Source organism: Myotis daubentonii, chromosome 9 (assembly GCF_963259705.1).
Source record: "Myotis daubentonii chromosome 9, mMyoDau2.1, whole genome shotgun sequence".
NCBI lineage: Eukaryota > Metazoa > Chordata > Mammalia > Chiroptera > Vespertilionidae > Myotis > Myotis daubentonii.
In genome coordinates, this window is record NC_081848.1 from 85,089,401 (window position 1) to 85,115,131 (window position 25,731).

A 25,731-nucleotide genomic window follows, 5' to 3' on the forward strand; every position below is an offset into this window, starting at 1 on the left:
TCAACTCTCTTCCTCTCCCTCTCTTTGATACCAATAAAAACATAATTTTTAAAAAGGGGGGAAGGGGAGCTGGGCAGTGCAGGCTGAGCCTCCCCCAACCTGCTCCAAGGAGTCCTGCCTGTTTCATTGGGACCGTGGGGTTTTGGGGGATGGCACTGCCCCAGTGCAGAGACCTCTGCCCCCATTTCCACACCAGGGTTGAACTGTTTTGGGTACATATCCCTCCCTTCGGGCCTCTGGGACGTCAGCTCTGGAGCCAGGAACAGGGCGGCCCTTCCTGGAATCCTGGCTGGGGTGGGAGGAACCCTGGTGTCTGGTGTGCGGTGGCCATGCCAGCGGGTGTCCACCCCCGCTCCCACGGTGTCCTCTGGCCCACACAGGGCCCTTCTCCTCAGGGTCTGCGGGTAGCCTTGTGAGCTCCGCCCTGGACCCTGGGCCCACTTCTCTGCTGGGCCCACCCCACATGCAACTTGCCCTCACAGCACCTGCCGCTAGGACCTCTGCAGTGGTCCCTTCTCTCGGCCCGGGTCCCGCCCACCAGGAACTTGGCTTCTACATCCTCCTGTGAGGTCCTAGGCCAGTGGTTCCCAAAGGGGGGCAATTCGAGAACGAGGTATTAACAGTTTTCTGATTTCTTATGGTTCTAGGGGCCTCATGTACAGTGTATATATATATATATACATACATATATATATATATATATACACACATACATACATACATATATACATATACACACACACACACACACACACACACACACACACACACACATATATATATATATTGTGGCACATTTGTGCATTTCAGTTCTCTGTTTTGAAACTTTGCTATTTTTTTGTATCACTACGTTACTATTTTTTAACAATTTCTTAGTGATTTCTTCCCCAGGACTTCCACTGTCCTTTCATTCTTTTTTCTTTCATGGATGCCATGTTCTTTGGAAGCTTGTTTAGACCAAGTTCACGGCCTTTAGACTCCCTCCACGTGAATAGTTCACGGAGGGCATCAGGATTTTAGATGCTTCGGTGGGGTGTGCCCAGAAGCTGGGGCCCACTGCCCGAGGCCTGCTCCTGGCCTTCCTTCCCTCCACCCGCCCCCCCCCGCCCCCCCCCCCCCGCCCGCAGGTCTTGGCTCCCTGCCTGAGGCCTTGTTCTGCTCATTACTGTCCCCATAGAACTAGCCCACAGGGGAAGGCTCTTCACACAGGAGGTGCGCACCCCAACAGCTGCTGACCCAGGGCCTCAGGAGGGGGCAGCAGTGTCTACTGAGGGACCAGGGGTAGGCCCACCCAAGACTGTGAGCACATGGCCCAGGTGAGCTACGCACCCACAAGCACTTCACATTCGCCCAGCAGAGCCCGTGGTGGACTGGACCCCCCACCCTCAGACACCCAGGGACCACACAGGCCGCTCGCATAATACACGTGTCTCGGGGGAACTGGTGGGCTCTGTCCACCTCAGAGCAATGGAGACCAACCACTGTTGCTTTTAGGAAGTTCATTTATGGATCTGAGCGCGAAGGGGGCGGAAAAAGAGAAACGTGGATGCACTGTTCTGCGTGTTTGTGTTCACTGGTGATTCCTGTGTGTGCCCTGCCAGGAGACCAAACCCGTGACCTCGGTGTGGCCGGATGATGCTCTAACCAACTGAGCTGCCCGGCCAGCGCGCCCACCATGGCTTTTCAAGTTCCCCAGGTGTCCCCTACAGGCGTCACTCCGAGTCCCCAGGAGCCAGGACCAAGCAAGGAGGCTGGTGTCCCCTCCCGAGCCTGTCCAGGCTTGGCAACATCCAGGACCCACAGGAAGTGTCCCCGCCCCGGCGCCAGCTCTTGGGCCGCAGCTCCTACCCCCTGGGGGTCCCACCGCTGCCTGCACGAGGCGCGAGTGCAGAGGCCAGGCTCTGACAAATGGTCACAGGCCGCTCAAGGTGTATGTAAAAAGGACTTTATTTGCAGGGGAACGAGACTAATCAAACAAGCCAAATCCCATGTCGTCATCCGACTCCTCTGATTCCTCCTTCTTCTCATCTTTCTTCTCCTCAGCTGTGGGGAAAAGACCACAGTGAGCGAGGCAAGCCGTGCAGGCCAGGCTCCCAGATCCTCCAGGGCATCCCCAGCACCAGCTGCCTGAGCCGCCACTTACCTGCAGCTGGGGCAGAACCAGCAGCAGGCGCTGCAGACCCGGGGGCGGCGGAGACCGCCACAGCCCCTCCAGCGGGAACGCTGGCCAGCTTGCCAATACCTAGGAACCAGAGAAGGGAGGGAGAGCAGACAGCCGCTCAGCCTAAAGGCTACTTCAGAGGGAAGACAGCCACCAAGCGCCGGGGTAACAGGCTGCCCCGCTCTCCCAGAAAGAGGCTCCGCCACACCCGGCCCCAAAACTTCCCAATGGGAACTGGGCTTCCAGGAATTGGCCCACAAGAAGCTGGGCCATAGCTCCCTACCCTGGGGTCAAGTTGGACAAACATGTTTATGGCCAGGCAGGGACCTAGTCTGCTGCCCCAGTGTCCAGATACTCGTTCCCAGCAGTGAGCTCAGATGGGGCTTTTGGCTGAGCTGGCTCTTGTCCTGCCCAGTCACATGTCCAGGGACAGGAATGGCTGCCCCAGCAGCTCAATTTCCAAACAAGTCCCATCACCCCCACCCTGACGCCATCAGAAAACAATCCACCCAGCAAAAGGGAGCAGGGGCCTGTGGTCACCCCTGACACCAGCCCCCTTACAGAGAGCGCGTGGAGAGAGACTTGTTTACCAGGCCCAGGTCTCCAAACACTGGGGCAGGGCAGCCAGGCCCAGGGAGAGCACAGGCGCCCCCTAGCGCCCTCTCTCTGAGTGTCTAGAAGTGCCCCTGGCATGAGCCCAGGGAAGCCGTGCTCACTCCTTGGGGCAGGATTCTAGGTTGCTCTGGTCCACAAGCGAAACCTGAAGGCCACAGGCGACCAACAGGAATTAGGATGGACCATGGAAACCAAAGCCCCCGCACCAGCTCACCCTGGGCGATGACATCTTCGATGTTCTTCCCGTTCAGCTCGCTGATCACCTGGAGTGGAAAACCGTGACCCGGAGTTACCAGGCATCCGACCTGCACGCCCCCCTCTGGAGCCAAGGCGGGGCTGGCCGGGGGAGCGGGACAGGAGGAAATGCCAGGTCCCGCTAGTTACCACGCACACGTGGGTTCTCCGAACCGAGACCCGCTGCAAGAGGGAACTTACACATCTCTATAAATTACTGCTCAGACACAGATGCAAAATATCTTAATTTATACCCAATATATGTCAAAATAACACCTTACTTAATTTGGGCGAAAAAGAATGGCTCCCAAATACCTTCCCCTTTACATTTCTTAGAACGTGGCAGTTACCGAAGAATTTTAAGTTACGCGAGACTTGCATTGTGCTTCTACTAAACCACGCTGGCCTTTTGTTCCCGTGGGGCGGTATCAAGGCCTCCACGCCACACTTTCCCCAAAAAGCACTCGGATCGGGGAGGAGAGGGGCCCCTCTGTGCAGAGGATCCGTCCGGGGCCCGGCGGGCGGCTACCTTGTTGAGCCGGTCGTCGTCCGCCTCGATGCCCACACTGTCCAGGATCTTCTTGATGTCCTTGGCGCTGGGGGAGGCATTGCCCCCGAGGGCGGCCAGCAGGTAGGAGGCAACGTAGCGCATCCTGAGCGGCGGAGAGAGCCGTGGCGTTACCGTGAGGCCTCCCGCCCCCACCCCGGCCCGAACGCGGCCGCGCGTGGCCCGGCCTGGGGGCCCCCACCGAGGCCGCCCCGCGCCCTGCCCGCCCCCTAAGGCCCCCGCCCGGCCAACGGCCCAGTCGGGTTTCTCCACTCACTCGGCGGCGGCGGAGGGGCCTCGCGCGTGCGACCTCGGCGGCGTCAGGCAGGGAAAGGAAGGCGCCGGCGCGGGGGGCGGGGGTAATCCGCTACCCAGAAGCCTCCGGGAGCTACACTCCTTGAGCCCTGACGGCGCCTGCGAGTGACGTCACAAGGCGCTCGGCCAATGAGGACGCCGGAGAAGCCATCGTCCCGTCGGGTCCCGCAGCCGCCCCAGCAAAGGCGGAGGGCAATTCCGAGGCCGCCTTCGTATACAGTGTGGGGCGCACGTCCCCCGGAACCCCTGCGGCGGCGGAACGGAGCGGGGCGCGAGCCCGAGCGGAGCTTCTCTCTTCAGCCTACCACGCGGGGCCTGCACGCTCCCAACATGCAGCGCGGCCGCCACGCCCACGACGCCTTCCTTTGCGACAGCGGCCAACGCGGCCGGTAACTACAAGTCCCATCGTCCAGCGCGGCCGGAAGCGCGGGTGCGCTGCTCCCGGCGGGAGCGACACGTGGGTCGCACTGAGGCTGCGCAGGTTCAGCCGCTGCGCTTCCGGCTCTAGCCGTTCCCGGCCGCGGGGACGGAGGCCTCACGTCCGGTGGGCTCGAGCCCTGGCCCTCCTGACCCAGTGAGGCGGGCGAGCCGCTCGTCGCACTGATGTCGCGGAGCCGAGCCGTCTGGGCCCAGTGGCTGCTGCTCTGCGCTGCCCTGACTGTGTCGGCTCAACTCCGACCTCCGTGTGCACGCGGACATCGGCATGTGTCACCCACTCACTGCTCCGTGTCGGACCCTGCAGCGGCCTGGGAGGGAATAGACCCAACCTGCTTCCGCAAAACTTGGGTCCTCGTGCGACCACACGCAGAGAAAACAAACAAGGAGGTCCCTGGCCGAGCTAGACCCTGAAGGATGAGCAGGGACATTGAGCTGAAAGATGAGAAGGAGCCGGCCTTGCCCCAGGCAGAGGGGTCGGGCAAAGGTGGATGGAGAAGGGTCCCGAGGCAGGCGGCCAGCCCGTAGAGGCCTAACAGAGCGAGCCCTCGGGGGGTATACACGTGCATCAAACCCCTTTGTGTTCAGGCAAACCACACAGTCCCCCGGCTCATCGCAGTCACTGCCCGTTTTATAGATGAGGTCAGGCACAGACATTTCCTTGCTCAAGGTCACACAATTGGGATAAAGTGGGGAAACCATCCTGACAAGGATAGCCCTTCATTACAGTCAATAGCGAAGTGGCATGATGTGATTGATTTTTTTTAAAATATATTTTATTGATATTTTTATAGAGAGGAAGGGAGAGGAATAGAGAGTCAGAAACATCGATGAGAGAGAAACATCTATCAGCCGCCTCCTGCACATCTCCTACTGGGGACGTGCCTGCAACCAAGGCACATGCCCTTGACCGGAATCGAACCTGGGACCCTTGAGTCCGCAGGCTGATGCTCTATCCACTGAGCCAAACCGGTTTCGGCAATGTGATTGATTTTTTAAAAAAATATTTATTGATTTCAGAGAGGAAGGGAAAGAGAGAGAAACATCCATGATGAGGGAGAATCGCTGATTGGCTGCCTCCTGCACGCCTCACACGGGGCATGTGCCCTGACCGGAAATGGAACCATGACCTCCCTGTTCATAGATCGACCCCCAAACACTGAGCCACTCCAGTGGGGCTGATTGATTGACTTACGTGGAAAATAATACATAAAATTTACCGTTTTAATTAGACAATTCGGTGGCACTTAGTACATTCACATTGTTGTAAAACCATCACCACCACCATCTCCAGAACTTTTTCACGTTCCCAAACACCCCAGCTCGGGTGGCTCATTATTTTACTTCCTGTTGAAGTATCCATCTTATATAAAAACTGCTGTTTAAACTTTTAACCCTGATAGTATGGCTTCTGTCTTAAATAATAAGGAAAATAAGACCATTCCCATTCCAGAGAGGCCGTAAACTATGCCCCAGACAGTTATTAGTGCTGACACCAGGCCAGGCCTTGGGATAAGGTCGCATGGCCCCTTCCCAGCACACAGGCCTTCTTTCTCAGAAGGCCCGGAAGTCTCATTCCAAATTTGGGAGACAAAGGACTGGAAAAAGTATAAATAAAGTGAGTTTCCTCCATATTAGGGGCCCAGAATTTGAAAGACACATTTTTCTCTGGGCCTGCACAGAATTTAATAATAAAATGTAACTCCTGTAGTCGGCACCGCAGTTCAGCCTCTGCTTCGGCAGGGTGCTGTAACTGTAGTCGCTGGCCAGCTTAATAAAAGCTCCTAAATTTTGATCTGAGTCCCTGGTGGTCGTCCCCGCGGGTCATCCCATTACACTGTCTCTGTGAACCTGACTCCTCCTGTAAGTAAGTGTAACCTCGGCACCAAAAAAAAAAAAAAAAAAAAGTAAGTGTAACCGTCCAGTGTTTGTCCCTCTGTGTCTGTCCTGTTTCACTCAACATAATATCCTCAAGGTTTATCCGCGTTGCAGCCCGTGTCAGAATGTCCTTCCTTTTTAAGGCTAAATATTCGCGGGGCTAGTTTTTAAAAAGGTGTTCCTGGCAGCTCTGGGGAAACTGAGTGGGGGTGGGCAGGCGCGGGGAGAACGGAGGTCTGGCAGGTTCTGCCCATCCGGGTGGGAGGGATGGTGGTAGCTGGGGGGGTGGCGGAGGGGGCGCACACGGTGTGATTTGAGGCAGGACGGGCGGAGCCGGAGGTGCTCATCTGTCCCTTCACGGAGCACCGGCTCTGGGGGAGGCACAGGCGGGGGGCTTTCTGAAAGGTTCGAGGGTCTGGGCGAGGCCGGCCCTCACCACCACGTGGCCTTGGGCAAACGGACCTCGTGGAGCCTGCTGGTCCTCCCTTCAGAGAAGCAGACACACGTTGAAGGAGGCGGCCCGTGGGGAGGCCTGCGGGGGCCCTGCCCGGAGTGATCACCATGGAGCGGGTGCGGCCGCGGACGGACAGACACGCTGATCAAGGGGTGGCTGTGAGGCCGCAGGTGCGGTCAGTCCCCGAAGCCCCGTCCGCCCGAGCATCTGCAGCCTATTTACACCCGGGACGGGAACGCACGCCCCGGGGCGAGCCTGGGCCGAGACCTCTGAAAGGGCGGGTTTCACGGCGCGCAGCTCGCAGCGCCGGGCGCGGGCAAGGGAAGCTGGAGACAGCTGGGCGGGCGCGAAGCAGATGGGGTCGGCGTCCGCGTCTCCAGGGCGGCCGGCGGGCCGCGGGCAGGCGGGGCGGGGCGGGACCCAGAGGCGGTGGCCCGCGGACCCCCGGGGCGGGGCCAGAGGGGGCGGCGCCCGGCGTCCAGCCCGCCCGGAAACGCGCCGGCGGGAGCCCGGGCGCGCAGAGCGCACGGAGCCGGCGGGAGGGTCGCAGGTACGCGCGGCGGGGACGGTGGGGCGGGGAAGCACGCGCTCTGCGGCCGGGACCGGCCCTAAGGCCGCCCGAGTCCCGAGTGCGCCCTGCACCGCCCTCCGCTGCCCACCGAGGTGTGAACTGCTGGGGCGGAAAGACTGCTCCCAGGGCCAGGGCGTGGGGTGCAGCAGCTCAGACCCAGTCTCCCTTCTCACACTCGCTTCTCTGACACCCTTGGGCGCGATCGGTCGCCCACTGCCCGGGACACCCCCCCACACACACACACACGTGGTAGATGACAGCCCGGACCTGTCAAAGCTGTTGAGTGGAGGTTGGAGGTGGGGCCGGACCCAGGAGACTCCTGGGGGGGTGGGGGGGAGGAGAAGGGGACAGCCAGGATGATCTGACAGCTCCAGAGCCCCTTGTCCAAATGTCCAGAATTAGGGTGCGAATCGTCCCACCACCCTCCTCCCGGCAGGCAGGTTCCCAGGCTCCTCCCCACACAGGTCACTGCTTGCTGCCCTCCCGGGCCTGGGCTGCCACCCTCCAGCCCCATTGCATCTGGGATCTGCCCAGCCTGGGCGCTGGGAGGTAGGAGCTGGTGTGTTAACAAACCAGAGTCCCCATGCCACTGCCCGGGAGGAGGGTGCAGCCCACTCCTCCCCTCTCCCCGCCCTGTCTCCCCAGCCTCTCCGGGCCCTGCCTGAGCAGGCCTGCCTGGCAAGCTGGGACATGTCCAGCCCCCGAGGCCTGCCGGTGGGCGATGGCCGCGGCGGAGGAGGAGCCGCAGCCCCGGGCGGCTGCTGCAGGAGATGCTGCAGACACTGCGGATGCGGATGCGGATGCGGGTCCAGGGGCATCCCTTCTCCTGGCCGGGAACCGCCTGAGCTTGGACCTGTACCCCGGGGGCTGCCGCCGGCTGCTGCGCCTGTGTGCCCGGCGCACCCCTCAGCTGCTGCGGGTGGAGTTCCTGCAGCTGAGTGGCCACGACGACCCTCGGCTGCTGGGGGCCGCCCTGGCTCAGGTGCCGAGGAGCCTGCCTCACCTCCGCTCCCTGGTCCTCAAAGGTGAGCCCCACCTGGTCCCAGCCCTCTCCCACCCCCACCTCCAGCTCCTGCCCCTGCTTCTCCGTCCTCAAAGGCCAGCCCCATTCCCAGCCGCCATCACTAGTGTCCATACAGCATGCCCAGCCCTCTTCGCCCCACGTGACACAGGCTGCGCCCCAGCTCCCGGCCCGCAGCTGCCTGGTGGTGGTCCCCGGCTGAGATGAGCCTTCAGGCCTGGCCCCTGCCTCCCTCCACCTGCTGGTGTCTCTCCAGTGTCTCCATCTGTCTGTCCTTGTCCGGCTGGGGTAGACCTGGAGGCCCTTGCCTCCCGGCCTGCAGCTCCCTCCCTGGCTAAGCTGGGACCTGGGACTGAGGGCCATCCCCGCCTTTCACCTTCCCAGGTGGGCAGCACTGGGATGCGCGGGGCGCCTGCCTGCGGGGCTCTCTGGCCACGCTGCCCGCCAGCCTGAGTGGCCTGACCCGCTTGGCGCACCTGGACCTGAGCTTCAACAGCCTGGAGACACTGCCCGCCTGCATCCCCCACATGCGCCACCTGGGCGCCCTCCTGCTCTCTCACAACCACCTCGCAGAGCTGCCTGAGGCTCTGGGGGCGCTCTCGGCCCTCACCTTCCTGTCCGTGACCCACAACCACCTGCAAGCGCTGCCCGCGGCGCTGGGAGCCCTGTCCGCCCTCCAGCGCCTGGACCTCTCCGAGAACCTCCTGGACACTCTGCCCCCTGAGGTCGGAGGCCTGAGCAGCCTCCAGGAGCTCAATCTGGCCTCCAACCGGCTGCAGAGCCTCCCGGCCTCCCTGGGTGAGTGCCGCCATGCCTCCTGGGCTCGCAGGATAGCAGGGCCGTGCCCCCAGCCACTGCCAGGCCTCCTCGCATCAGCCCCTCTCATCCAGGCCTGGCTGCTCCTGGGCGGCAGCCTTGTAGGCCCCCTTCCCCGGCTCCGAGGCTCCTTGCTCAGGCGCCTGGGCTCTGTGGGTGCAGCCCTGGGGCAGGGACTGAGTCACTCCCGGGGCGGGGTGGCCCGAGCGGTCCTCCTGGGGCCTAAGCAGCGCCTGCCCACAGCGGGGCTGCGTTCCTTGCAGCTTCTGGTCCTGCACAGCAACCTCCTGGTCTCGGTGCCCGCCGGCCTGGCCCGCCTCCCGCTGCTCGTCCGGCTGGACCTGAGGGACAACCAGCTCCGGGAAGTGCCCCCCGAGCTGCTAGACGCCCCCTTTGTGCGCCTGCAGGGGAACCCTTTGGGCGAGGCCCTGCCAGGCTCCCCCAGCCCCCCAGGTAGGCTCGCTGCTGGGGAGGGCAGACTACAGACAGGACACAGGCAACCACCGTCCCCATCCTAACGGCGCCCGTCCTTCCACAGGGACACCTGTGGTCCCGGGAATGCCCAGGCTGTTCCTGACTTCAGAGCTGGACAGGTGTGTGGATGGGGAGGGGCCAGAGGAGCCGCCGGACACCTTACCCGTGCTCCGGGGTCTCCCAGAGGCCCCCAGGGGCCAGGCTCAGACCTGAAGCCCCGCCGGGTCTGACCTGACGCCTGCCCTGTCCTCACGCAGCTTCCTCGTGACCCCCCACGGCTGCTCTGTGACCCTGGCCTGCGGTGTCCGCCTGCAGTTCCCCGCCGGGGCCACTGCGACCTCGGTCACCATCCGCTACCGCCTGTGGCTGCCGGAGCCGCGCCTCGTGCCCCTGGGTCCCCATGACTCCCTGCTCAGCGGGGTCCTGGAGCTGCAGCCGCACGGGCTGGCCTTCCAGCAGGCACGGCCAGGGGGGTTGGGGGCAGGTGGGGCGGCCAGGTGTGGCCTTGGAGCTCACCCCCCTCCCCCGCCGTGCCCGGCAGGAGGTGGGCCTGTGGCTGCTCTTTGTGCCCCCACGGGCCCGGCGCTGCCGTGAGGTGGTGGTGAGGACCCTGAGCGACGACAGCTGGAGCGACCTGGAGACCCGCCTGGAGGAGGAAGCACCGAAGGTGAGGCCGTCTAGGCCTGCCGGGGAGGAGCTCGGGGGGGGGAGGGGGGGGGGCGTCCTCCAGGACCTAACTCCCCTCTGACCCTGTGCCCTCTGACCCCATCCCCATGCCCAGCGGCTCTGGGCTCACTGCCAGGTACCCCACTTCTCGTGGTTCCTTGTGGTTTCCCGCCCGGTGTCCAACGCCTGCCTGGTGCCACCAGAGGGGACGTTGCTGTGGTCCTCGGGGCATCCGGGGGTCAAGGTCACCTTCCCCCCTGGAGCCACCGAGGAGCCTCGTCAAGTCCGAATGCAGGTACAGACAGGGCAGCCGCGGGGGTGGCCGGGGTGCCTCACGCACAGGGCGCTCAGGGGCCTGTCCGCCTAGGTGGTGCGCATGGCAGGCAGAGAGCTGCGGGCGCTGCTGGGGGAGCCCCAGGCGGCGGTGAGCCCCCTGCTGTGCCTCTCCCAGAGCGGCCCCTCCAGCTTCCTCCGGCCAGTCACAGTGCAGCTGCCTCTGCCCCCAGGGGTCACAGGTGAGTGAGGTGGCCGTGGGGCACCCCGGGACTTGCGGCCCGAAGGGGAGGCCCTGTGGGGAGCCTCAGCCTGTGGCCCCCTCCCTTCCGCAGGCCTGAGCCTGGACCGCTCCCGCCTGCACCTGCTCTACCGGGCGCCCCCTGCAGCCACCTGGGATGACATCACGGCTCAGGTGGCACTGGAGCTCACGCACCTGTACGCGCGCTTCCAGGTCACCCACTTCTCCTGGTCAGTGCCCCTCCGGCGTCCCAGCCCCTCCCCACCCCGCCTCTGCGTGCACAGCCCGCCTCACCCCAGCCCCCCCAGGTACTGGCTCTGGTACACCACCAAGACCTGCGTGGGGGGCCTGGCGCGGAAGGCCTGGGCGCGGCTGCGGCTGCACCGGGTGAACCTCATCGCGCTGCAGCGGCGCAGGGACCCCGAGCAGGTCCTGCTCCAGTGCCTGCCCCGCAACAAGGTGGGGGCCGGGGGCCGGGAGGGCCGGGGGTGTGGGGGTGGGGGCCGGGGGTGGGCTCTGAGCCCGTGGGTGCCCCCCAGGTGGATGCCACCCTGCGGCGGCTGCTGGAGCGGTACCGCGGCCCCGAGCCCTCGGACACGGTGGAGATGTTCGAAGGCGAGAAATTCTTTGCTGCCTTTGAGAGAGGCATCGACGTGGATGCGGGTAGGCCCTGCCCCTGCGCGTGGGCCCGGGGTCTGCCCCCGACTCCCTGCTGACCCACCCCGCCCCGCAGACCGCCCGGACTGCGTGCAGGGCCGCCTGTGCTTCGTGTTCTACTCCCACCTGAAGAACCTGAAGGAGGTGTATGTGACCACCGCCCTGGACCGGCAGGCTCAGGCCGTGAGGGGCCAGGTGGGCCGACGGGGGGGTGGGGGGCCCCCAGGCTGCCTGCCCGGGCCGAGGCCGGGCACTGAACCCCGTCTCCTGCCCCAGGTGTCCTTCTATCGGGGAGCCGTGCCGGAGGAGGTGCCCGAGGAGGCCGAGGCAGCCCGGCAGAGGAAGGGCGCGGACGCCCTGTGGATGGCCACTCTGCCCATCAAGCTGCCGGTGTGGCCGGGGCGGGGAGAGGCGGGCTGAAGGGGCAGGGGCGGGCCTGGGGCCGAGGCCAGGGCTCACCGCGTCCACTCCTCCCCACAGAGAGTGCGGAGGGCCGAGGGCCCCAGCCCGGGGCAGGCAGCCGGCCTCTCCCTGGCACCTCTGAACCTGGGCGACGCTGAGACCGGCTTCCTGACCCAGAGCAACCTGCTGAATCTGGCCGGGCGCCTGGGCCCTGACTGGCCGGCCGTGGCCCTGCACCTGGGCCTGTCCTACCGGGAGCTGCAGCGCATCCGGCACGAGTTCCGGTGCGTGCCTCTCAGCCTCTGGCTGCCGCGCCGGGCCCGCCTCAGGCCTGGGCCCCTGCTTCCTGGAGGGCCCCCTGAGGCGGCTGAAGTGCATTGGGGACTGGGGGGGCAGGGCAAACAGGTACAGACAGGGACGGTCTGGCCACACTGGCCCAGGGAGCAGGAAGCCGGCCCAGGGTGGGTGTGGTAGGTAGTCCTGGGGGGGGCCCTCAGTCACCGAGCCCCCTTCTCCCCAGGGACGACCTGGACGCCCAGATCCGTCACATGCTCTTCTCCTGGGCTGAGCGCCAGGCTGGACAGCCAGGGGCAGTGGGGCGCCTGGTGCAGGCCCTGGAGCAGAGCGACCGGCGGGATGTGGCCGAGGAGGTGCGGGCTATCTTGGAGCTTGGCCGCCACAAGTATCAGGATGGCATCCGCCGGACGAGCCTGGCCCCCAGGGACCTTGCCCCACCTGGGCCCTCGGCCTCACGGTCCCCAGAGCCTGCCCAGGCCTAGACTGACCCGCCGACTCTGGCCTGGCCCCACGTGTGCCGCGGCGGGGCTCAGAGGTCCCCACTCCCGAGTCTTCCCTGCGTGTGGGGACAGTGACCTCCGTGTGCAGCAAACAAACACGCGCTGTCTGGCTGCTCTCAGAGTTGGCTTGTTTGTTGGGTGGAGATCAGAGGCCTGGCCGCCGCTGGGGAGGGGGGAGCGGGGAGGCCTCCGGTGACCTTGGTCCTGCCCAGCACCTCCTGTGGGTCCCGATCTTCCGGGAGGGAGCGGAGCCGCGGCTACAAAGTGACGGCTGCATCTTGGATACAAAGTCACCTGTGTGCGGGCTGGTGCAGTTGGCTGACGCGGCGCCGACCCTGGAGCCCAGTGTGGTCCCATCGCGCCTCCCGCAGGGCTGCTCCCGGGTCCCGCGCACGCAGGGGCGCCCGGCGGAGACCGCGGCGTGGGCCCGGGTGCAGTGGCCACGCCGGCCGCGAGGGGGAGCCGGAGCCCGTGCGCTCCGAGGCCGGGGGCGGAGCGCGCCGAGCGGACGCACTTCTGCAGCGGGGCGCGCGGCGCGGCGGGGAGGCGAGCGCGGCGGCGGCGGCGGCGGCGGAGCGCGGTGAGTGCCCGGCCGCCCCCGGACGGAGCCCGCTCCGGTGCGGTCCGGTTGCGGGGGCGAGGGGCGCCGAAGTCGGCCCGCGGAGGTGACAACTGGCGGGACCAGGCGGCTGCGGGGGACCCGGCCGCGGATGCTCGGCTCCCCGCCGCCGGGTGTGGGAGGCCGTGCTCGGCCCCGAGCGGGGACGGGCGCGCTCCCCGCGCACACGTGTCCCTGCGGGCTGGTTGCCTGGGGCCGGAGCCCCGAGGCCAGGCCGCGGGGGGGTCACTCGTGGGAATGCGCCGGGCGAGGTGGACACGTGCGTGACTGGAGTCGCCATCGCCTAGCGGGGAGCAGCCCGGTTCTGGCGCCAGGCCTGGTGCGGACCCGTCCAACGGGACCGGGAGTGGAGCCGGCCCGGAGCGGAGCCGCTGCCCCCGCCCACGCCGCCTCCGTCCGCGGGGTGGCGCCACTCCAGCCGGCGGAACGGAGCGCGCCTCTGGGTCGGGGGACGGGGAGGTGGGATGGGGAACGAGGGGCCAGCTCCACACCCTGGGCGCGGGGGGCGTTTACCGGGGCGCCTGGAGGCCGCGGGTGGCCTGTTCGCCTGCCCTGAGCGGAGCCTGGCTGTGGGCACGGAGGGGCGGACAGTGCAGGCTGCCGGTCCGGGGCCTCGAGTTCGAATGTGAGCTTGGCTGGGGCTGCCCAGTTCCTATGGCCACATGGGGTCTGGGGGAGGGCCCTCCACGGAGTGAGGACCGAAAAGGGGGTTCAGAGTCAGGATCCCTCTCCAGTTCTCCCCATGAGCCCGCTCACGCACTGCTCTCTGCCCTGCCGCCCCTTGCAGCTTGTGGTGGTGGTGGTGGGGGGGACCCCAGAGCTGTCTTCTTCGGCTTGGGGTCCCCGGCTTCTGGCCCTGCCTCTCCCCCCCTTACATAGTCCGTCTGGATGCCGGGATTCCCATCATCTAGGCGCCCTAACCCCAGATAGGAGGTGGGGCCAGGTGATGCTCAGAAGACAGGGTTCCCCCAGGCCTCAGAGGACAGTGCTAGGCCTGGGCGCTGGGGTGTGGCCCCTGCCCCCCGGGTCGGGGGCAGGAAGGAGAGCTGGCTGTGACCGGTGTACTTGGAGGGGGTGGGGAGGGAGGGAGGGGTCCGGTTGAAGTTCAGAGGGCAGACTCTTCGTGTGCTGGGCCCAGAGAAGCAGGTCCCAGGCAGAGGCCCTGGGGTGTGAGCTGGCGGGGGGGGGGGGGGGGGGGGTTGCACTTGGCAGGGCAGAGGGCTCTGGGAGTGCCCGTTCTCATGACCTCTGGACCTGCCAGGTGAGCAGGCCTGTGGGTGGCAGCCGGTGGCCCCTGAGACCCAGCCACTCCCTCCCTGGCCTTTCTGGTGGCCAGGAGCATCTCCCTGTGCCCAGGGTAGGTGTCCCTGACATGCTCCTTCCCCAGTGGACACACAGGTCCCACAGCCCCATCTCCACCCCACGGCACCCGGTCCCCAGCAGAGGCCCACGGGGCCTGAGCACAGAGCCCCATCCTCAGGGAACCAGGGCTCGAGGCAGAGCCAGCCCGCAGGCTGCAGGCAGGAACCCACGGGGCAGCTGGGGCGCAGTGGCCAGGGGCTGGCATCCCCGTGCGCCCGTGGCCTGGCTTGACCTGCTCAAGTCAGACCCACCGCCCTGTGGGCTGAGGCTGCCCGGAGGCCGGCCTCCAGGAGCTGTCACACCCCTTCTCATCCCTTCTCCCGCCGCAGGGAGCCTCCCGCCCAAAGTGAAAGAGAAAGTCCCCCCTCCGCCCCTCCCCGCCCGGAGACCAATCCCGGCCGCCGGCACCTCCCTCGCCGCTAGGGCTCCTCTGAGCGGAGGCTGAGGTCTCAGAGGAGAGTTCTGCACCTCGGTGAGCGGACCGGATGGGGAGGCGGGGGCAGGGCAGTGCGGGCGGAGGGCCTGCGGGGTGGGCAGGGCCAGCCCGACCTGGGAAAGCTAAGGTGAAGGTCACCAGCCCTCGGAGGGACCCCGGGTGGGAGCCAGCTGGTGACGGTGGCAGCGCTGGGGCTGACAGCTCAGGCTTATTGGCGGTGCCCCCCGGGGGAGGCCCGGGGCTGGCGCTGGCTGGGGAGTCCTGCCCCTAGTGGGGAGGGCCCCACTGCCCCGCCGTCGAGTGGATGTGGGGAGGTCAGCCATCCCCCTCCCAGCTGCCCCCCCTTTGCCCCGCACACCCTGGTCGATGGGTTCTGTGGTGTCTGGGAATGAAATTCCGGGGAGGGTGGAGAGGAGAGGGGGGGGCCGGGCTCCGGGTGGGTGAGAATGGTGCTTCCTCGGGAGAGATGTCTGAGCTCCAGCTGGGGGTCCTGTGGGGAGACGCCGACCCCTTCCTCTGCTCACGGGTGGGGGGCGGGGCGCTCTGGGTGGAGGTGACTGACCCGGCTGGAAACTGTCCCCTTCCTTCCAGCCTCTGCTGCTGCCGCCCCCCCACCCAGGCGCTGGCCCTTTAAAGACGGCGCTCTGTGTGCACGTGAGCGTGAGCGTGAGGAGGTGCCGGCAGGACACGCCGTGGGGGGCCTGGAGGGGAATCTGCTTGCCGGCACCTCCCCCGGTGCTGCACCCCAGCCGGGGTGGTGGTGGGGAGGCTGGGTGCCCCTCGGGGGGCGGGGGGGCGTGGGGGTGCCTGGGTGGCCCGTCTGCCGCTGATTCCAGCCCCTCTCCCTTCCAGGACAGAAGGGGGTTGAGATTCCCAGCAAGTGGCCGGCCATCTCCCACCTGCCAGCTCCTCACCCTCCACCGCCCGGACTCCGCCTCCTACCTGGGTGCGCCAGTTAAATGGCTGATAAGCAGCTCAGGTGGGAATGCTCCTGCCGCCCTGGGCCCCACCCTCCCCCTGCCCCTGCCCTGTGGCCAGGAGGCCCTACCCTCCCCCTACCCCCTGCCCTGTGGCCAGGAGACCCCACGCTCCCCTTGCCCCCTGCCCTGTGGCCCAGGAGACCCCACGCTCCCCTTGCCCCCTGCCCTGTGGCCCAGGAGACCCCACGCTCCCCTTGCCCCCTGCCCTGTGGCCAGGAGGCCCCATCCTCCCCCTGCCCCTGCCCTGTGGCCAGGAGGCCCCATCCTCCCCCTGCCCCTGCCCTGTGGCCCAGGAGACCCCACGCTCCCCTTGCCCCCTGCCCTGTGGCCAGGAGGCCCCACCCTCCCCCTGCCCCCTGCCCTGTGGCCAGGAGGCCCCACCCTCCCCCTGCCCCCTGCCCTGTGGCCCAGGAGCCCGGCAGGCCCTGACACTCCCTCTGCCCACAGTCTCCCAGCCAAGCTCATCAATGGCGGCATCGCTGGGCTGATCGGGGTCACCTGCGTGTTCCCCATCGACCTGGCCAAGACGAGGCTGCAGAACCAGCAGAATGGCCAGCGCATGTACACCAGCATGTGAGGCACCAGCTGGCCGTGGGCGAGGCTCCGTGCAGTGTGGGGGCGGGGGGGGGGCGGGCTCCTGAGCTCCACTCCTGGGCCCCCCCACCCTGTTTAACAAAAGGGGACGCTGAAGAGAGGACAGGCCTGGGGGTGCTGCTGCCTGGGCAGGGCTGGAGCCATCGCTGTGCCCGGCTTGCGCCCAGCTCACCTGTCCCTTGGCCACAGGTCTGACTGCCTCATCAAGACCATCCGCTCGGAAGGCTACTTCGGCATGTACCGCGGTGAGGCTCTGGCTGGGGCGGCTGGGGGGGGGGCGGGGGGGAGGGAGGCGGGCAGGCAGCAGGCCTGGGCCGTGTGCCTGTGGACTGTCCCATGGGGGCCGCTGTCCCTGCACGAGGCCCATCAGCTGGCCCTGGTGCTGGCGTCCGGGGAGGTGGATGACAGGGTGGGATCTGGACAGTGGCCGTTCTCAGCCCCCACCCTCCTGTCACCCCCACCCCCAGCGCCTGGCATGGCAGGATGCGTGTCTCTGCCACTGGCTACAGCCTCCTTCCTGCCACCTTTGGAAAAAAAAAATATTTTTATTGATTTCAAAGAAGAAGGGAGAGAGAGACATCAGTGATGAGAGAGAATCATGGATCGGCTGCCTCCTGCACGCTCCACACTGGGGATCGAGCCTGCATCCTGGGCCTGGTCCCCGACCAGAATCAAACTGTGATGCTCAACCACTGAGCCACGCCCGCTGGACATCCCCTGCCTTCTGAGAGCGGCAGGCCCTGTCTGTGCTGGGAAATGGGGGGGCGGGGGGGGGGAGCAGTCCTGCAGAGCAGCTTAGACAATCCCCAAGCCTGGATTTCCCCGAGGCTGTGCGGCCCTGAGCCCTGAGCCCTGACAGCAGGGGGGGCTTGCCTCTGCCCCGGCTCCAGCCCACAGGCTACACTCAGCCTCGTCCAGGTGGGCCCTCTCACCCAGGGCCCTCGCCAGAGGGAGCCCCTCTGCCCCCCGGGAGGTGTTGCTCAGGGCGCCCACCTGGCTGGAACGGGAGGGTCATTTGGGGGAGAGCGAGCAGAGTGCCTGGAGGAGGCAGCACTGCCCTGTCCCGGCCTGGTCCCCGCCCCGCCTGGCACCAATGTGGGTGAGAGGGCAGGAGGCGGCGGCCAAGGATTGGCTGGGGTAGGGCTCTGCCAACTGGGAAGCAAGTGCTGGCTGAGAGCCTCCCCAACATGATGTGCCCACAGGAGCCGCCGTGAACTTGACCCTTGTCACCCCCGAAAAGGCCATTAAGCTGGCAGCCAACGACTTCTTCCGGCATCACCTCTCCAAGGACGGGTGAGGGGCCGTGCCGCCCGGCCAAGGACAGGCTCCCTCCTGCTGCCCCTCACCTTGGCCGTGCAGGGCCTCCTCTCCCTCTTGTGTCCCGTCCTCCGCGTCCCCGCCCCCGCCCCGCCCCGCACTGGGAGGAGTGAGTCTGCTGCTCCAGCCCCCGTGGTCCTTGGCCCTGGGCCATGGCCGGCTCCCCATAGGCTGGGATTTGTGGGCGCTGACCAGCTTTCCTCTGTCTCCAGAGGGCGGGCTGAAAGGGTAACCCCTTGGGGCACTTGAGACCCCCCCCAGCTTCTCCATCTGTCTTTGCGTGAGAAGGGCCCTGCCTCCCTCCCCGGTTCCTGCCGCGGGGCCATCTGTTTGCCGGGCTCGGTGCCCGCGCTGCAGGGCCTGGAGGGGTGTCTGAGGCTGAGGGGTGCTGTGCCCCCACAGGGCTGCGTCTGCTCCCGCCCCCCTTCCTCCCCTTCACACCCAGGCGCCGGGGCGGCCGCCTGGGCAGCAGGGCCTCCGACTCTGTCCGTGACGCCCCTCCCCTCCCCCCTGCAGGCAGAAGCTGACCCTGCTGCGGGAGATGCTGGCCGGCTGTGGGGCCGGCACCTGCCAGGTCATCGTGACCACCCCCATGGAGATGCTCAAGATCCAGCTCCAGGACGCCGGCCGCATTGGTGAGTGTGGCCGGGGGCCGGGCACCCAGCCCCGGGGTGGGGCAGCCTCCTGGCCCGGTCCCTGCCCGCACCTTGAGGAGGGAGAGCCAGCCTGCCCTGTCCGCTTTCTCCCCAGCCGCCCAGAAGAAGATTCTGGCTGCCCAGGCCCAGCTCTCCACACAAGGGGGCACTCAGCCCGCAGTGGAGGCTCCCGCTGCCCCCCGGCCCACGGCCACCCAGCTCACCCGTGACCTGCTCCAGAGCCGTGGCATTGCCGGCCTCTACAAAGGACTGGGGGCCACGCTGCTCAGGTGGGAAGGGCGGGAGGCGGGAGGCGGGAGGAGGGAGGCCTGCCCACCCTGAACCTCTAGTCACCCCCCCCCTCCCCCCGCAGGGACGTCCCCTTCTCCATCGTCTACTTCCCCCTCTTCGCCAACCTGAACCAGCTGGGCCAGTCCGCGTCCGAGGAGAAGTCCCCCTTCTACGTGTCCTTCCTGGCGGGCTGTGTGGCTGGGAGCACGGCCGCTGTGGCTGTCAACCCTTGTGATGGTCAGTGGGGGGCCCTGGGCCTCCCTCCGGCTGGGGGAGGGGGTGGGGGTGGGGTGGGGGGGGTGAGCAGCCCCCTGACCTGGGCCTCCCTCTGGCTGGGGGTGGGGGGGGTGGGGGGGTGAGCATCCCCCTGACCTGGGCCTCCCTCCGGCTGGGGGAGGGGGTGGGGGGGGTGGGGGGGGTGAGCATCCCCCTGACCTGGGCCTCCCTGCAGTGGTGAAGACGCGCCTGCAGTCGCTCCAGCGCGGGGTGAATGAAGACACCTATTCCGGGTTCCTGGACTGCGCCAGGTGGGTGAGGCCCTCGGGTCGGGCGGGGGGGGGGGGGGGGTGCAGGGAGGCTGGCCCCGGCTCTGACCCCTCCCCCCTTCTCCACAGGAAGATCTTGCGGAATGAGGGTCCCTCCGCCTTCCTGAAGGGGGCCTACTGCCGCGCCCTGGTCATCGCCCCACTGTTTGGCATTGCCCAGGTGGTCTACTTCCTGGGCATCGGGGAGACCCTGCTGGGGCTGCTGCAGAACCCCCAGCCCTGAGCCTGGGCCCCCCCACCCGCAGGACTAGAGTGGGCCTGGGGCTGGGCGGCCCGCCCAGGACCAAGCAGGGGAACGTCTCTCCGCCCCTCCCCGTGTGGATGGGGGCAGAGGGAGGGGTGCAGGGTCCACACACACGGACCTGAGGGGTCCTGCCTGCACAGCCACGGGGATCAATGTGTTATTTATGTAGAAATCACGGAAATCTTTACATTCCCGGAGCCAGCCCTGCCCCAGCTCCACCCTGGCCTGGGCACCCCCGGGACAGAGCTGGTCTCTGAGCCGGGGGCTCCCAGGTGAGGGCTGGGCGGGGTGGACCCTCCGCTCCAGGCTACCGGCTTGTCCCCAAAGGGGCGGCTGCACAAACCTATTTATTAACTTGCTGAGCACAAGTGGCTCTGTCCAGCCCTCCGTCCGTCCATCGGTCCAGCCTCCCCACTGCTGCTCTCACCTCAGCCAGCCTCGCAGGAGAGTCGGGGTCTCCTGCCCCCCACATTGAGCCAGGAATCCCAGGCAGGCAGGGGGGTCCACACTGAGTCTTGACTCCCAGGGAAGCCCCACCCCCAACTGTGGGACCCAACAGTCCTCCTGGTGGGCCCCTCTGCGCCACCCCAGCCGGGGGGCCCAGAGCGTGTGAGAGGTCTGTGTGCATATGGGAGAGCCGCTGCCCTTCCCACGTGGCCAGGCAGTGTGTCCGTGTGCGTGCGTGTGTGTGTGTGCTGTGTAAACCTATGCCCCGCTGACCCTGTCCAGAAGTTGTGTCTCCAGCCCAGCCCCTCTTGCTGCACCTGCAGCTGACTGCTCTTCTGAGACCTGCACCCGGGTCTGACCTTGGCCAGTGGAAAGGGCAAGCATGACCAGTATGGAGCCAGGGGCGCCTGCTCTGTGTGCACGGGTGGCGGCCGGGAGCTGCCCTCCAGCCACCCTGCTCTCTGGGCCCCTGCAGCCCCACCCGCCCGCTGTCCAGACCCCTCCCCATTGTGAACTGAGGCAGGCGCCTGCCCTGCCACCCCTGCCGGGTGATCGTGTTGGTGATTGGTCCTGACGTGCCGGTGCTGTGTCCCCCACCCCCCAGGCCCCCTCTGAGGAGGCCCCTTCCCAGCGACACTACCTGGGGCGGAGGCCTGCCCCGCCCGCGGCTGTGCCCATCATCTGTTCTACCTTGGGAGCTGCTGCTGCTGCTTACAGATTTATATTTTTTTTCTTTTGAGGAGTTTTAAGAAGTGACTTTTTGTGTCTTGTCATGTGAGAAGATAAATAAATATTCTAAGTAGATGCCTCCTCTCTGAGACTCTGTTAGGGGCTGGGGGGGAGCCCCTCTCATAACCAGCTTCCCCTGCAGGCCTGGGTCCCCCTGCCCCCTCGCTGATGGGCACATTGGCCCGACTCCTGCGCTGTCTGGGCTGGGGGTGCGGGAAGGCCAGCCTGACCCTAACACGCTCTTGGGGTTAAAAACGGAGCCAGGCCATGCCCTAACCGGTTTGGCTCAGTGGATAGAGAGTTGGCCTGGCGACTGAAGGGTCCCAGGTTCGATTCCGGTCAAGGGCATGTACCTTGGTTGTGGGCACATCCCCAGTGGGGAGTGTACAGGAGGCAGCTGATCAATGTTTCTCTCTCATTGATGTTTCTAACTTTCTATCCCTCTCCCTTCCTCTCTGTAAAAAATCAATAAAAAAAATATATATATAAAAAAACGGAGCCAGGCCAGGCTGGGGTAGCTCAGTGGGTGAGCGTCCACCGATGCGTCACGGTTGGATGGGCTGGGGCACGTGTTACGGGCTGGATCCCCGGTGTGGGGCGCGCAGGAGGCAGCCAATAATAATTCTCTCATCGTCGTTGTTTCTATCTCCCTCCCTCCTTCTCTGAAATCGGTAAAAATATATTTGGGGGAAAAACGGAGCCGGGGTGGGGCCCAGAGCGCCCAGTGGTCGGGGCGCCTGCCCGCCGCAGTAAGGCAGGGGGCGGAGCCTGAGCTGGTGAGGCCCCGCCCCCTCAGGCGCAGGAGCACTGCATTGTGGGAAACTCCTGGTCCTCAGCCGCAGCTGCTGCTCCAGCCGCTGAGGCCCCGCACAGAGCACCCCGCGCCGAGGCGGGAGCGCCGGCAGCAGCGGTGTAAGGTGGCGGGGGCTCCGGGGCGCAGGGCCGGGCGGGATGGGGGCGCTCGGCTTGAGGCGGTCCCCTGCCTTGAAGGTCACTCTCCCGGGCACAGGAGCCCCGGGGAGAGGGAGGGGGAGGGGGGAGGGGAGGGGCAGCAGGTGACGTCAGCGGGAGCTCAAAATAAGCGAGGGCCGTGGGGGAAGCAGACCACCTGCCCGTCGCAAACTTGACTCCCAGCAGCTGGGTGCGCCTCCAGATCGGCGGGGGCGGGTGGGGTGCTGGGCTCCTGGGAAGTGGAGCAGCAGCGGGGCCTCTCCCTGGGACACCCCCATCAGGCTGTGACCTTCAGGCGACCTTCCACGTGGCCCGGGTGAGGAACCTGGGCTGCCATGGCCCCCCGCCCGGGGTGGGGGCGGGCGTTCTCATGCTCCCAGGGGCGAGGCGGACCTGCAGGGTCCAGGTCTGCAGGGAGGGACGGCTCGGCCCAGGGCCAGGCGCCCAGCCCCTTCAGCCGCCCTGTGCACTGAGGGTGGGGCCGGCCTTTCTCCCAGCCCAGACCCCCTCCTCCGCTGGCCCCTCGCTGAGGCTGACTGCCAGGTGTGTGCCCGCTGGGCAAACCCGGATCCCCTCTGCCCCCCCCCCCGCCCCCCCGCCCCAGCAGGTGCAGCCTGTGGCTCGGGGAAGGGCACCCTGCCCTTGAGCTGCAGCAGGTGAGGCCGGGGCTGGGTGGGGCTTCTCTGGCCTCCCGGGGTCACCGCAGGGTTTTTGCATCAGGTCCTGGTGGCCAGGGACCCCTCCCACCTTGCCGGCTCCAGAGAGCCCAGTTCCAGGTTCTCACCCTGCCCTGCCCCCTCCGCCTGGACCCAGTCCCTCTCAGAAGGGTACATGGTCAGTGCTGCCCAACCCCCCCCCCCGGCTGCTGCCCACCTCCCCTGGCCACATACCCTCTGGGCTGGTGGCTCTCGCTCCCCTGCCAGCGCCTCCCTGCCCTGGGCCAGCGTCATGGACGCGGACGCGGCTGGAGTGTAGGGAAGACCATTTCATAGACAAGGAAACAGCAGCTCTGGCTGGGCCTGTGTGGGGGGAGGGTTTCTCTGGGTGTGGCCAGGGACAGGAGGAGGCTGGGCCCTGGCAGAGGAGGATTCTGAGCTGGGGCTTTTGGGGGGCCCAGGGGATTGAGCGGTGTCTCCATGGGGACAAGGCGGTGGGGACTGGACAGGACGGGGCGTCCTTGTGTCTCCCTCCAGGCCCACGTGATGCCCAGGGGTGAGCTGTCCTGAGCCGCTGTGGTCCAGCCGCCTGCCTGTCCGCACCCCCACACCGCGTCATGGAGTCCAGAGGGAAGGCGGCCAGCAGCCCCAAGCCCGATGCCAAGGCGCCCCAGGCCGGTGCGGAGGTCAGAGGCCCCCCGGCTGCGGACGGGAAAGGCCCCTCGGCCAAGCCTGGGAAGAAGGAAGCCCAAGGGGAGAAGCAGGAGCCGCCGGTGGCCCCTGCCCCGCCGCCTGCCAAGAAGACACCGGCCAAGGCGGACCCTGCCCTTCTCAACAACCACAGCAACCTGAAGCCGGCCCCCGCGGCCCCCAGCGCGGCCCCCGAGCCCAAGGGCCCAGGCGACGGGGCCGAGGAGGACCAGGTCCCCAGTGGGGGTCTGGGAGGCCGAGGGCCCTGCTCCTTCGAGAACTTGACCCCCCTGCTGCTGGCTGGGGGGGCGGCTATGGCAGCCGTAGCCCTGATTCTTGGCGTGGTCTTCCTGGCCCGGAAAAAATGACGGCTGCTGCCCAGTTTGGGGACCAACCACCCCTGTACAGACCGTGCGACGTGCATGCGAATCCTCATAGCTGTCTACCCATAATCCATAGGCAATAGAGACACAAGCGCCCCAGACACCGAGGGAGAGAGACAGGCTGCCCGGGGCAGTGGGGCCACGCCCCCTTAGCTGGTCCCTAGCGTGTCCCCCGCCCCCTCCCCCAGGCAGGGACCCGGCTCCTGGGTCCTGAGCAGCGCGGGGTGGAGCTGTGGCCTCGGGCAGAGGGCTCAGGCCAGGGCACCGGGGCAGTGGGTGGGGTGGACCCGGAGCCGGCCAGCTTGTCCCGAGGGGCCCCAGTGGTCCGGGGGCTTCTGGCCGCTTCCTGACGAGCCCCTGGCAGGAGGGAGGCCTGAGGCAGACGGGCCCAGGCTGGGCTCTGACCTGGGCCCGGCCACGTGGGGACATTAAAGGTGTGGCTGTTTCACCTTCCCCTCTTCTGCTCTTTGCTTGCAGCCGGCGGGTGGGGGTCTGGCGGGCTGAGCCACTCCAGGGGCTGACCCGAGGCTTCGTGCCACCTCTGCCTGCTGCCCACGCCCGAGCTGGGGAGACGGTGCAAGGCCCGTCCAGAGGGGCCACCTCACTTCCTGCCCTGAGCCCTCTCCCCATCCCGTGGCAATTGTCCCGCGGAGGGGGGGCAGCTGGGGGCGGGCAGGGAGGGGGTATCAAGGACCTGCCCCCAGCTGTGTCTGCCCCCAAAGGTGCCCCTGGAGAGGGCGCCGCCTGCCTTACCCAGCGTCCTTTGAGTCGAACAAGCGTATAAATGCAATAACACAGGTAGAGTAGGACCACTTGGTGGGTACCATCACCATGTCCATTGCCCCACTGTGCCCGCAGGGGGACCGTGCTGGGCAGCCCCTCTTTAGCCCACGTAGTCCCGGCGTGGCCCCCAGCACGGTGGCAGCGGGCACTGTGGGACTCTGACGTGCCCTCCCTGGCCAGCCGGCCGCTGGAACGCTGGACCTGAGTGGAGGCCGAGTCTACAATAAACTGTTGTCTCTCGGCTGGGCTGGCGTCCTCACCTGCATGAGTCTGGGAGAGTCGGGGTCCCCCGCCCCGTCAGGGAAAGGGTCCCCCCCACACCACCTGGCTTTCCAGAGAAGGGTCCCCCCGGCCCTCCCCTGCCACCGCCATGCCCTTGATCCTGGTTGGCTCCGCTCACAGCCGTTCCGGGGCCGGCCCCACAGCCAGGCCTTCCTGCTGCCCGGGCCACACTGCGCAGGGCGGGACGGGGACTTGGGGTGGGGAAGGGGGACCTTGTTCCTCAGGTTGGCCTCCAGCCAGGAGGGCCCTTTCTCTGCACCCCCTCTCTGCAGTGAGCTCCCCATCCCCGGAGGGCACGGGAGACTGTGGGGTGGGGATACCCTTCTCTCTTCACCTCCCACCCACAGCTCCCGGTGCCCACCTGGCCAGGCTGGCCCTGGACCCCAGCTGCAGGCGGCTGGCTGGCTGGGCAGGGGCCGGGGAGCAAGGCCCAGGGGGCCCGAGAAGGAATGCTGTGGGCCCTGCCTTCTCCGAGAGGCTGTACGGGGCACATCTTCCCCTCTGGTCCTCCCTGTGCCCACCTCCCCGAGTGGCAGACCCTGGCGAGCACCCGATCTCAGGCCCAGACACGTTCCTTGCGAGCATCCAAACAGACCAGATGCCCGGCCCAGGCCTGCCCATGTGCAGCCTCCTGCTGACCGTGCTGGGCTGCCCCTCTCCTGCTAACCCGGACTTCGCCCGACATGCCCATCCCCAGGTTCCTGCCCCACCCCCGACCCCCGGCACCAGGGGGCCACTCAGCCAGGCCCGGAGTCCTTGCCCGCCGCCTGCAGGCCAGCCCCCCCTCCCATTACCTATTCTGTGACTGGAACCGTTAAAGCAGCGGTTCTCAACCTGTGGGTCGACCCCTTCGGCGGTCGAACGACCCTTTCACAGGGGTCGCCTAAGACCATCCTGCATATCAGATATTTACATGACGATTCATAACAGTAGCAACATGACAGTTATGAAGTAGCAACGGAAATAATTTTATGGTTGGGGGTCACCACAACATGAGGAACTGTATTTAAAGGGCCAGCAGGTTGAGAACCACTGCGTTAAAGCAAACAACCAACTAACCCTCCTGACATTTGAGGAGGCGGGGGGGGGGGGGGGGAGGGAGGGCAGGCGGCGGGAGGCTGGGCTCTGGCGTCCTGTCTGGTGGGTCCTTTGGAGGCGGTGACACCCCCCCCCCCCACGAGGCGCCTCCTTCTGTGATGGGTTCCCTGTGAGGGCGTTGAAGTTGTTTCC

The 25,731-nt window shown here is 66.5% G+C and overlaps 4 protein-coding genes and 1 non-coding gene across 9 annotated transcripts; 3 read left to right on the top strand and 2 right to left on the bottom strand.

The window, feature by feature from the left end:
- Window positions 1–1,929: 1,929 nt before the first annotated feature.
- On the bottom strand, window positions 1,930–3,992 carry RPLP2 (ribosomal protein lateral stalk subunit P2). Its single transcript, XM_059710551.1, has 5 exons — window positions 3,835–3,992; window positions 3,540–3,663; window positions 2,991–3,039; window positions 2,144–2,242; window positions 1,930–2,043 (listed from the first exon to the last, which is right to left on the bottom strand). The coding sequence occupies exons 2-5, from the start codon at window positions 3,660–3,662 to the stop codon at window positions 1,967–1,969; spliced, it is 348 nt and encodes a 115-aa protein (XP_059566534.1). The 5' UTR covers window position 3,663; window positions 3,835–3,992; the 3' UTR covers window positions 1,930–1,966.
- Window positions 2,830–2,961, bottom strand: LOC132242428 (small nucleolar RNA SNORA52). The gene has a single exon (XR_009454621.1). It is a non-coding gene; the product is annotated as a small nucleolar RNA SNORA52 (small nucleolar RNA).
- Window positions 3,993–7,072: 3,080 nt separating the features above from the next.
- PIDD1 (p53-induced death domain protein 1) lies at window positions 7,073–12,670 on the top strand. 2 transcript variants are annotated; one of them, XM_059710555.1, is made up of 16 exons: window positions 7,073–7,189; window positions 7,856–8,235; window positions 8,616–9,029; window positions 9,291–9,500; window positions 9,586–9,640; window positions 9,779–9,980; window positions 10,063–10,188; window positions 10,303–10,482; window positions 10,555–10,702; window positions 10,796–10,931; window positions 11,010–11,160; window positions 11,241–11,364; window positions 11,435–11,553; window positions 11,635–11,748; window positions 11,839–12,044; window positions 12,281–12,670. In XM_059710555.1, exons 2-16 carry the CDS (start codon window positions 7,932–7,934, stop codon window positions 12,537–12,539), a joined length of 2,748 nt encoding a protein of 915 aa, XP_059566538.1. In that variant the 5' UTR covers window positions 7,073–7,189; window positions 7,856–7,931; the 3' UTR covers window positions 12,540–12,670. The 2 variants fall into 2 exon arrangements, with proteins under 2 accessions (XP_059566538.1, XP_059566539.1); XM_059710556.1 differs by having other exon boundaries at window positions 11,435–11,541.
- A 2,895-nt stretch (window positions 12,671–15,565) lies between these two features.
- Window positions 15,566–20,831, top strand: SLC25A22 (solute carrier family 25 member 22). Of its 2 annotated transcripts, none has more exons than XM_059710558.1 (10): window positions 15,566–15,648; window positions 15,827–15,953; window positions 16,402–16,527; window positions 16,738–16,793; window positions 17,751–17,841; window positions 18,382–18,500; window positions 18,616–18,790; window positions 18,874–19,028; window positions 19,243–19,318; window positions 19,406–20,831. In XM_059710558.1, exons 2-10 carry the CDS (start codon window positions 15,934–15,936, stop codon window positions 19,557–19,559), a joined length of 972 nt encoding a protein of 323 aa, XP_059566541.1. In that variant the 5' UTR covers window positions 15,566–15,648; window positions 15,827–15,933; the 3' UTR covers window positions 19,560–20,831. The 2 variants fall into 2 exon arrangements, with proteins under 2 accessions (XP_059566541.1, XP_059566542.1); XM_059710559.1 differs by having other exon boundaries at window positions 15,827–15,920.
- Window positions 20,832–21,546: 715 nt separating this feature from the next.
- CEND1 (cell cycle exit and neuronal differentiation 1) lies at window positions 21,547–24,466 on the top strand. Of its 3 annotated transcripts, none has more exons than XM_059710552.1 (2): window positions 21,547–21,668; window positions 22,901–24,466. In XM_059710552.1, the coding sequence occupies exon 2, from the start codon at window positions 22,981–22,983 to the stop codon at window positions 23,419–23,421; it is 441 nt and encodes a 146-aa protein (XP_059566535.1). In that variant the 5' UTR covers window positions 21,547–21,668; window positions 22,901–22,980; the 3' UTR covers window positions 23,422–24,466. The 3 variants fall into 3 exon arrangements, with proteins under 3 accessions (XP_059566535.1, XP_059566536.1, XP_059566537.1); XM_059710553.1 differs by having other exon boundaries at window positions 21,560–21,673; XM_059710554.1 differs by lacking the exon at window positions 21,547–21,668 and adding an exon at window positions 21,827–22,023.
- The last annotated feature ends 1,265 nt before the right edge of the window (window positions 24,467–25,731 follow it).